This window comes from Phoca vitulina, unplaced genomic scaffold (assembly GCF_004348235.1).
Source record: "Phoca vitulina isolate PV1807 unplaced genomic scaffold, GSC_HSeal_1.0 scaffold7, whole genome shotgun sequence".
Classification (NCBI taxonomy): Eukaryota; Metazoa; Chordata; class Mammalia; order Carnivora; family Phocidae; genus Phoca; species Phoca vitulina.
This window is the reverse complement of record NW_022589710.1, coordinates 6,816,911-6,828,065: the sequence shown is the minus strand read 5'-3', so window position 1 is coordinate 6,828,065 and position 11,155 is coordinate 6,816,911. Positions and strand designations below refer to the sequence as shown.

General features: G+C 44.1%; 1 protein-coding gene across 5 annotated transcripts in view; it reads left to right on the top strand.

Annotated features, from left to right (window-relative positions):
- Positions 1–428: 428 nt before the first annotated feature.
- PRKD1 (protein kinase D1) overlaps positions 429–11,155 on the top strand; it is a 317,005-nt gene continuing 306,278 nt past the window's right edge. The window contains exon 1 of one of the 5 annotated variants that reach the window (XM_032404867.1): positions 429–488. Coding sequence is in view for 3 of the 5 variants with exons in the window: in XM_032404869.1 (XP_032260760.1) it covers positions 1,271–1,534 (264 nt within the window). In the remaining 2 variants the exon portion in view is untranslated. Of the gene's footprint in view, positions 489–1,122; positions 1,535–1,623; positions 1,789–11,155 lie in introns of those variants that run through there. The other 4 variants (XM_032404869.1, XM_032404865.1, XM_032404866.1 and 1 more) reach the window with 4 other exon arrangements.

Sequence of the window (11,155 nt, the reverse complement as noted above, 5' to 3'; positions counted from 1 at the left end):
AAAGCAACTACCAGAATTGGAGCAGATAGTGCCCAGCCTTGATGGTGGTGCTAGTGATGGTGGTGGCGCTGGGTGAGGCCGGGAGCACCACTCCTACAAAGCAGACCTTAGAATGATGGGAGAGGAAAGAAACCAGGGTGTCTGAGGCTCCAGAAGTAAAGGTGTCAGATAGAGAATAAGATAAAGGGAAAGAGGCCACATCAGACCTTCCTCCTGTCTTTATGTAGACAATGCCTGCTCTTTCAAGAGACCATCTCCTCATTTCGGCCACTTGTGTAAGTCTGGTGCCTTGGGAGCCGCGGTGGAGTAGGTGGAGTTGAGTATCGGGGTGTGTCAGACACAAAAAAGGTAGAGACAGGTTTAAATACATTTCCGTGGACAGGCTTCCTACCCTCTCTGGCAAGAAACCCGAGGGCTCCCAGAAGGAGGCGGGCTGTAAGTGGATTTCCGAGGACCCTCTATTTTCATCCTCCCTTGAAGCTTCGAAGGTAAGACCCACGGAAAACCGCAGGGCTCGGCGTCCTTCGGTCCATCACAGGTCACCCCACTGGTAGAAGTGCGTTGTCCTCGGGCATTTGGAACTGGTGGCGGGGACTGGGGACAGGGAAGCTGGCGGCGCTAGGAAGCGGGTCGGAGGAGATGCGCCCCGTCCCCTCCGTCTGCAGCCGGGCATCCCGGCCAGCGGAGACCGGAGTCCGGACGGAGAGGTATGGACCACGCCCGCGGAGGCGGCCTCAAGCCCCGCCGCTCAGTCCTGCCCGGGCTCGGAGACACCACCCGGCGGCGACCGGGCACCCTGCGGCTACTGCGGCCGCGCGGCCGCGGCTCTTGCGGCTCCGGCGCCCGCCGGGTGGTGTCTCCGCAGTGCCCGCCTCCAAGCTCCCCTTCCCCGCCCCTCGCGCCCCCTTCCCCGCCCCCGCCCGGCGCCCGGCGCCCGGCGCCCAGGCCGCACTGACCCGCCGCCCCGGCCCTCGGAGCGCGCCGCGGCGGCTGCTCCACGGCGGCGGCAGCGCCTCCCCCGAGCGGCGCCCGCGCTCCCGGCGGCGCAGTCCTCCCGCCTCAGCCATTTTCCTTCCCCCGCTCCCCTCCCGATCCTCATCCTCTCGCCCTCCCCCCGCGCGGGGACTTTTCCGGAAAGTTTTTATTTTCCGCCTCGGCTCTTGGAGAAAGAAGCTCCGGCTCCGCGGCAGCAAAACTTTTCGGCTGCCGCTCCGCCGGCCCCCGCCCTCGGCTGCCCGACCCCGCGGCCCTTGGCGCGCCCTGCCGAGCGATGAGCGCCCCTCCGGTCCTGCGGCCGCCCAGCCCGCTGCTGCCCGTGGCGGCGGCGGCAGCAGCGGCCGCCGCCGCGCTGGTCCCGGGGTCCGGGCCGGGGCCCGCGCCGTTCCTGGCTCCCGTCGCGGCTCCGGCCGGGGGCATCTCGTTCCATCTGCAGATCGGCCTGAGCCGCGAGCCCGTGCTGCTGCTGCAGGACTCGTCCGGGGACTACAGCCTGGCGCACGTCCGCGAGATGGCTTGCTCCATCGTCGACCAGAAGGTAAGGCGCCGTACAGGGGGCGCTGCCCGTCCGGTCGCCCCTCGCCGCGCCAACTTTCCGGCTCCGGGGGCTCGGCCGGGAGCCAGCCTCGCCGGCGCTCTGGAAGGGTCTGGCACTGGCCAGGGTTGGACGCCGGCATCTGAGGCACTGCATTCCCTGTTGTCCGGTTCTCCCCTTGCCTCATCTTGCATTCCCGCTTTCTCTGCAGTCCGCATCCTCCTCACCCATTTCCATCCCTCTCGGGACATTTCCAGGTATGTTGCTTGCCCATTTCTCTTAGCGCCTCTCCCTCCTCTTAAGACTTCCCGGCTCCCCCCCTCTCTTCTCTCTGGACCTTGGACCGGCACGTTCCTGGCGCCAGATTCCTCCTTCCCGTACCAGAGTTCCCCCCGCCTCCCCCCGGGACAGGCTCAACACGATTTCAGCACCACTCCCTTCCTCTTCAGGCCCCTCTCCCAGCTCAGACTGATGCTGAGGAGTTCCTGGAATGATCTAGAGATGAGGAATTTCTCACCTGTCAAATAAGCTTTTAAGAGGGGATGATTGACTCAGCCAGCTGTGAAAACAACTGACCAGATCACAGCCACTCACCTCCTGGTAGTTTTTTAGTCCTACCTTTGTGTGAACGTGAAAGCAAATTTTTCAACCCTGAGGCACTGATAGTGGGGCATTGAAGTGGAGGCACAGACATATAAAAGGTGGGGGCACTCCCAGGAGCACCCCAAGGCTGGCTGTGCCCTTAAGTTTGAGGCTGTGGGACTCCGGACAGCAGTTACAAAAGGCAGGTTGGAAAAAGTGCCCTTATCCTGGGCCAGCCCACCCAGGGAGGAGACTCACCCTGCCCATCACTGTTTATAGTGCAATTCTGAATTTCAGGGTGTTTCTGTAGCCATCTAGAGTGATGCATGGAAAGGGGTGATAAGAGTGTGAAGGAGAGGGGGCCATGGCGCCAGGCTTCTCAGTATAAACAGGCAGGGTTTAGGGGGTGGGGACAGAAGTCTCTAAAGGTGCTGAATTTCAGCCCTGGAGGACTGGCTAGTACTTGCCTTATAAAGGTCACTTGAATAATCATGAATGTTTTCTTTAAAGTATTTGGAACAGAGTTTGCTAAATCCAGGTGTTGTTAATTGTGGCATCAAGCACAGGGATTTTTAGAAAAAGCCCCAGGGAAAAATCAGTAATCTAAGAAGTTTGTAAAAGTTCTGGAGGCTAGACTAAGGCAACAATGATGTCAAGAATTTTTGGTTATTGAATGTAGTGACATTTTATATTGCATATGACTCAATCTTTTTCAACTTCCATGTAAATGACAAATTCTGTCTAATTCTAGTATAAGTCCTGTCCTGTGCCTCCTCATCAATATTATGGAATATTTGTTGCAGGTGAACAGAGTACTCTCCTAGGCACTGAAAGCCTTCACTTAGTGGAAGTTGTAGTCTACAACAGTCTTCATTAGGGTGCAAACCAGTGGATTTAAGAGCATTACTGGATAAGCATAGAAACAATGTATAATGAAATTTCTGAAAAAGCTAATGCAATTGTATAGAATTTTCATTTACCTAAATTTAAAACAAGTGGTAGAGTCACAGGGAATATTCAGATTGAGTCAGATTAATATGGATGGACTGTTTTGACCAGCTTTAACACACAACACACACACACACACACACACACACACATATCCCTTGATGGAGTTTAGGATGGAGAGAAACATTAATGGTTCAAGAGGTTTGGGGATTTGGGATTTTGAATGGAGAGTGAATTCCAGTTGTCTCAGTAGCTACCAAGAAGGGGGTTATATGGAGGGAAGGATATGAGTGCAAAGGGAGAGAGGCTCCAAGCACCTATGGATTGCAGCAGGCCTGAGGGTAGTGACTAGGTTATTTAGAGAAAATATAACGGTGAAAAGGCCTTGAAATTAAAATGAACTCAAATTAGTAGAAGCCTCAGTAATCTTCCACATAGAGATATCAAACCAAGGACATCTGAAAGATGTATTTGCTGTGTAGAAGATGTTTTAGAATGCCAAAAATGTTATGGTAGAAAGAAAACTGGAGTTCAGTCATGAGCTACTTGAGACCTGAGCCAACACGCTGGGGAGAGACCTGGAAAGGTACCGGAAAGGGAAAATCATCAGCCTTGGTGGCTGATTTATAAGGGGAACCTCTTCCTTTTGTATTTACTCTTGTAGCTCTTCTTTTGCTGAAAGAAGAGTTTGAGAAGTTAAATGGCTTGGGATAGCCAAGGTAAAGAACTCCCTTGTACTTTTTTTTTTTTTAAAGGTTATGGCAAAGAGTTCGATTTAGAGATACGGATTTGAGGGTTATTTATATACAGAATACTGTAAGTAAATATTTACTGGATGGTGGGTCTGGACAGAAAAATTTCCATCTCTCTGTCTTCTGTCATCTATCTTGAGCTACATTATCACCCGAGGCAGAAACAAGATTAAGAGGGCTGAATATCCATCACAGGATAGCAGGGATCTCTCTGCTTTGTGACAATGGAAATGGCAGACAGGGTCAGTGCTGAATTAAGGAAATGGGAGGAGATCCTTTGTCCCTTATTTCAGGTTCTTTTAAGTACTGGCTGAAGATAACCATGATAGGAGGGAAAAAGAGAGAGGGAGGGAGGGAAATGAATGTTTTAGGTTGGACCTGAGAGTTTGAAGTTATTTACAATTTATAATGTAGACATGGAGTCATGTTGAGCTTATAGCAGAAGGTTCTCCTGATTTTCTGAGCCCTCTACATTCATTGTTTTTTTTTTTTTTTTTTTAGATTTTATTTATTTATTTGAGACAGAGAGAAAGCACAAGCGGGGAGGAGGGTCAGAGGGAGAGGGAGAAACAGACTCCTTGCTGTGCAGGGAGCCCGGTGCGGGGCTCGATCGCAGGACCCTGAGATCATGACCTGAGCTGAAAGTAGATGCTTAACCAACTGACTCAGCCACCTGGGCGCCCCTCTACATTCATTGTTTCATTAACTTTTTGAAAAGGGGTTTCATAGGATTTGAGAATTCTCTAAGTACTCATACTAAAAGAGATCAGAGTAGCTTAAATCTTCGGAAGTATTAGCTGACAGTTCAATTTATTTCCTCAACATTCATGGGCCATTTCTTGTGGGGTGTGCAACTGAGGTGTATAGGGCTGAATAAGAGAGATCCTGTCCCTGAGAAACTCATCTTCAAGTTATTACTGTTGTTATTTAGAATTTAGAGTATAGTTTTTCTTTGATTATGTAGATTTGGAAACTGGCAGACATTTGATTGTACTTGAAAAATTTTAATGGTAATTCAGCATTTTAAGGTAAATGTAGTCCAAGTATGTACTGAATTATATGGCTAAAGAATTATTTCTTTTATCTTTTAGTTTAGGTCAAAAATCTAGTCTGGCTCTTCTGTATGTAACAATGTTTAAATATACAAGATGTTATTTCTTCTTTTTTGGAAGTATTAGCCTAAGGTTTTACTTATGCTTATTTCTTTACTTTGCAAGTATAGAACCTTGAAGGCTGGTTGTATATAAAGACATGCATTTTGTTAGTATGTTATAAAAACATGATTATTGTTTTCTGGAAGGTAAAAAAATAATAGTAATGGACTTCCCTTTGAAACACTGTTACTTTTTACTATCAAAGGAACCTTGAATATACAGACTAAGAAGGAATTGTTTTGAGGCAAGGAACAGTATCCCAAAGGATGAATTAGTTTGGTTTCATAGTACATTGTCTGTCTGTTTATCTACACACAGACACACACACGCACACACACATACACTTTTTTTATTTTTTTTTTTTTTATTTTTTTAAAGATTTTATTTATTTATTTGAGAGAGAGAGAATGAGAGAGAGAGCACATGAGAGGGGGGAGGGTCAGAGGGAGGAGCAGACTCCCTGCAGAGCAGGGAGCCTATGCGGGACTCGATCCCGGGACTCCAGGATCATGACCTGAGCCGAAGGCAGTCGCTTAACCAACTGAGCCACCCAGGCGCCCCATACACTTTTTTTAAACAAGCAGTATTAATTTAGGGATGTGAGATGCAACTAATATGACTACCTGTCCATTCATTTTGGTTATTATCTTATTAGAAAGATGACTCATATTTCCCTTTTGAATTTACTAAAATGAAGTAATAACATCAGTAAGTCTCTTGGCATATAGTTTCAGTTTACACAGTCATGTATCTGACCAGAGAAACTAAAGAGTGAGATTTTATAGAAGATAGCTCACTAAAAGAATAATAAAGGTTAGTGCCTTGGTTTGAGAGCAGCTTTGCTATGCTTATAATTGTTTCACTTTCTTAATTGTAAATTGTTCTCTTAGCAGTTGTAGTGTCATTTTTGCCTTTATTGTAATTTTAGCTACTCTATTTCTACAGATTAAGCTGGAAATAATTAACTGCTTGATCAGCCCAACGTATGAGGAACAACAAAATCCTTTTAAGCTAATGATGGTGTTTGGGTCTTAGGTGTATACTTTTTTTTTTTTTTTAAGATTTTTTATTTATTTGACAGAGAGAGACACAGCGAGAGAGGGAACACAAGCAGGGGGAGTGGGAGAGGGAGAAGCAGGCTCCCCGCTGAGCAGGGACCCCAATGCGGGGCTTGATCCCAGGACCCCGGGATCATGACCTGAGCTGAAGGCAGACGCTTAATGACTGAGCCACCCAGGCGTCCCTAGGTGTATACTTTTTATTCAGATTTTATATTTGTCATTATTATAGGTCATTTGATTTCTGATTTAATGATGAAGTATAGAAGTTGTCCTTTCATTAAGTGATTCTTAATATAATTCAGTAGTGTATGTTTAAAATTGTAATTTCAAGCTTAGTAGTATAATAGGAATATATTTTGATATATATGTAATGCTCATGTACTATATATGTGCAGTTTTTACATATATACATAGTAGTTTATTATCTAAGTATATAAGTGTGTTTTGGAACATAGTTTTAAAAGCCCACTTTGGGGGTGGATCATGACCTGAGCCCAATGCAGACACTTAACCACTGAGCCACCCAGGTGCCCCAGAAAACCTTTTCTTATAGAGGTATGCTATTTGACAGTTTTCGCAAGAAGAATATTCCTTTTTTAAAAAAATTTTACTTAAGTAGTCTCTATCCCAATGTGGGGCTCGAACTCACAAACCCGAGATCGTGGGTCATATGTCCTTCTGACTGAGCCAGCCAGGCACCCCACAAGGAGAATTCTCTAGAATATTCTATATTCTAGAAAGTATTCTAGAGAATATTCTAAGAATTAGATGATTGGCTGTTTTGACAAATATAGAAATTAATTTGGGCCTTTAGATCCAGGATTGAGATAAATTTGAAAGAATTTTGTGTGAAATCTATAGTGTGTGTGTATGTGGGGGTTGGAGGGTAGGTGGGGTTGGAAAATTTTTAGTAAAGTTTGAAAATTTTCCCCATACTTGATAACTGTGTTGGTCCATATCAGCAGGCTCCTATCACGGGTATTAAGGGAGATTTAAAACTTTATTTAGCGGTTATTATTACTCTTTTTTTTTTTTTTTTTTTTTTTGGTGAGGTGTTTATATATAGGCCTTCACCAGTTTATGCATGAATAACTTTATTGACCTTACTGGACAGTACAAACAAATTTGTAAGCTTGTGAATGTGTGGTTGTGACTTATCTAAGATTACTTTGAACATTAAGGATAATATATATAAAGGATTAAATATACTGCCTGGCAAATAGGTGTATAGTAAATAGGATTATTGATATCCCAAGGCTTTATAAACTGGCATACTGTCTTGTTAGCAAAAGAAATGTGTACTTTATCTTATATCAACATTTGAATAAAATTGTAGTATTAAAAAGCAGTATGACTATAAGGCCTGTAAGGCCTAGATAACATGTTTTCTCTGTCCTCTATAATACGGCAAATCTTAGGAGTAGTTGTTTGAAACTGCTTCTCAAATTTCAACCTCTCAGAATTCCTCAAGGAGTAATTTGATTATTGCTAAATGCAAAACACATATGCTGATAAAAGTACAGCACATCTTCATTGCTTTTTATTATTTTTGACAAGAAGTTGATTTAATTCTTCTTCAGTTGCAAGTGTAATTTCAATGATATTTCATTTGATAAAAAAGGGAAATAATATAGGTAAGGGTACAGTATTTGGCAACATAATGATTCTCAAATCTGGACCTGAAGACCAAAATCAGAAGTTCCTTTGCAAATCTACCCTTGATACGAGGAGGAAGGCACTTGGAAATGACTTTGGGAGATCATATTTTGCTATTATACTAGCACGTAGGGGTTGTTTGCTAAGTTGTTACATCTGATGAATAGCTCATACAGCACAGTTGTTCGCACACATGCCGAAGTGTGATATTGGGATGAGAGGCAGTTTTACTGGGAAACAACTGAGTTAGCTGTTCGCTGAGCCAATCACAAATCTTTTTCAGATCTTTTCACTAATTACCCCTTACCTCTTATTAAAGTCCATGCCCCATTATAAAACCTTTAAACAATCACAATCAGTGATCTTTCAAAGTTCTCGGGGTATCATGGCCAACCTTCAGGGGGGACATTCGTTAAGGGCTTCAGGGCATCTGGTATAGGGAATGGGAAGAATTTGAAGACACCTAAGAGTGATTTCTTTATCAAAGGAAACAGATTATTAGGGTGGGACAGGAGAATATTTCTCATTTTACGGAAAAGTCCAGTCTCCTGGCCATGAGGAACCATCGGTAGAGTCTTTGTACTCAGTGTCTTTGAAAGGTTTGGTGTGCATCCTGGATATGGAAAGCTGCAACTAAGAGCGTATGTGACTTACAGAGTTGTAATTATTTAGAGATTGGTTAGTCCAGTCGGACCCTCAGAACAGTAACAGTAGGGCTCGAGACCCTGTGACCAAAAGCAATGGTCTAGGTCAAACAGCTGTAGCTTTTGCTCTCGTCAAAAGCTGGAAAGAGTCAGGGAAATGGTAGGGTTGGAGGGGTGACAGTTAAGCTTTGGTATAGGTGGTGACCTGAGCAGGCTACTGTAGGCGAGGCTTCTGGGATTATGAGACTAGTGGCACCAGAGGGCAGAAGAGGACAGTGAAGCTCTGACCTCCTGTGGATTGAGTTAGCGAGAATGGCCCCACCACGTAACTCATGGATAGCAGTGGGGAGAGGTCTAGGGGTGGCTTTTTACAAGCTGAGTAGTTCTCCTTGGAAGTTTTCACAGTGTCACAAATGAAAGGTTCAAGGAGCAACTCCAGGATGACTTGATAGGAGAGTTTTAGGAAGAGCTCGTCCCGGGAGCATTGGGTCGTGCTCTGTAAGGTTCTGGGCCTCACGGTAACAATGGCCGGCAGAGGGAAGCCTCCAGGAACAAAACCTTCCTGGCATGTACTCTGTGTGCCTGCCTGTATCTTGGCTTCTTTTCATTTGTCATCTCTGATTTTCACAGTAGCCCTTTGTGATAGACATTCTCTCTCCACTTTAAGGGTAAGGAACCTGAGGGGGTTAAATTGTTTACCCCATTCCACATGGCTACTAAGTAGAAAGCAAACCCCCCAGTATCTGATTCACTTCACTATAGCTATTCCTAAGAACAGAGGGGGCTGGGCTGGCCATAGATCTGAACAGAGAGTTTGGAGTTATCAGAGTATGGGAGAGGGGGAAATGTTAAATTTCCTATTGTGTTAGCTGAAATTTACTTAAAGGCACTTAAGCTTTGACAGTGTATTATTTATGTGTGTGTTTAAGTGATTCCTTAGTCTGGAAGGGTTCCCTCGTCCGGAATTCACATCCCACTTCATAGTCAGCTAAATGTGTAGTCACTTTGGTGGCCACCACAACAATGCTTCTCTTACTGAGCAAGATCCTGCCCCCCCTCTCCCCCCAAGTACTGATAATTAATGTGAGGAACATTAAAGATGGACTCTCCCTGGGAATATTAGGGCCATTACAGATAGCTGATTGCCCAAAGTATTTTAGAGCCATACCTCACCCTTGAGGAGTTAATATGCCTTTTTTTTTTTTTTTTAAGTGGGGTAGCAGAATTTGGTTTGAATTTACTTTTATTTTACTCCAGTAAGAAGAGGTGGAGATAGCCATGCCTTACCCATCTTTACATTTCCAGACACCACTGTTGTTTTTCCAAAGAAGTTAATTAACTTGTGTGATTAAATTGGCCTACCTTGGTTCACAACACTTCTTCCCAGGGAGATATGGACACGGAGGTATCTTGGAAGAAGCGATTATGGAAGACCACCTATTGATCAGTGTGGCTCAAGACTTGTGGGTATAAAGAATCTTAGCTACCAGTGTAAATCAGTGAATCATTTCTTCTTGAATACTTCATTGATTTTGAGGAGATTCTGAGAAAAAAACTAAAGGTCCTTAAGAAAAGTGCCTTTCAGTGGTTGCTTTTCATTTGAGAGGTATTTGGATTGCCCATATGCTAAGGATCATGTTTTGCAGATACATTTTCTCTTTTTATAAGTTTTATGTATTTGTTTGCTTATTTTTGGTCAGTTATGAATGAACACACCCTAAGGTAAACTTACTCCCACTTGTTGTGCATGATTAAGCACAGGCCATGTGGAGGTTTTCTTTCCACTGCTGGCTATTCCAGATTGTGACTTGCCTTGCATTCCTTTGCATTGCTTGTGTACAGGGCTAAGGCCAATATTTCCCTTGCAGACTAATGGTACTATCTTTAGGCTTTACAAAAATGTATCTTTATATATAGACACAATATAATCTAAAGTATATCGGTAATTCAGTTAAATCCAAAGGGTTCCTGCCCTGCATGACTACTGGGAAGCATGTAGTAGTTATTTGTTCCTAATAGGTGAGAAGGGTGCCTGAAATGTTGCCTCTTTTTGATAAATTTAGAACTTTTGCAGCTTTAATACAATGGTGAATTACATAGAGAATTCTCTTTTGATATGACTTCCTGGTGGTCTCTTGGCTGACAGAAAGGCAGCAGACCTCTCCAGCTGTACTAGAAGTCTGAATCTGCTAGGTATCTGTCAGTCAAGTACTGTGCCTTGTAAGCCTTATCTTGAGACCATTCATCTTTAACTAGTAGGACACAGGGCATCAGTTGCTGTTTGAGGAGTAGTTGGATGGGTCACTCATGCCTAGCTCTTCTCTACGAAATGACTAGTGCTGAGAAATAGATTAGCCTCAGAGTAGCTCCTAGACAGGAAGGCTCTGTGCCCTTCCCTGTGACAGATGTTAATTTCATCTATTGACATGGAATGAGCTGTTGTCACCCTGGGATGTAGATCTTCAGAATAATTAAATATAGCCAGTAGCTTGAATAGATCTTCCAAGAATAAAAGACTGAATCTTGCATGATCTTTGCTTTTATTCAATTCTTTGGGAATGGACTGGTAGAGTGGATCTGAGCTAATACACTATGTTAAATAGAATGACTGTAAAACCACTTGTCCAGAACCCTCAGTTTATGTCTGTTATCCTAGAATTCCTTTTGAGTGTGTGTTCAACAATAAAAACTGTGGAGTTTTAAGTTAAAAATAAACAACAAGCAAAAACAGAAAAACCGTCCTTAGGGAAGACATTTTATGGTCTTTTGGCCAAAAATCCTTGTTTGTTTGTTTGTTTGTTTTTAAAGATTTTTTAAAAAATTTATT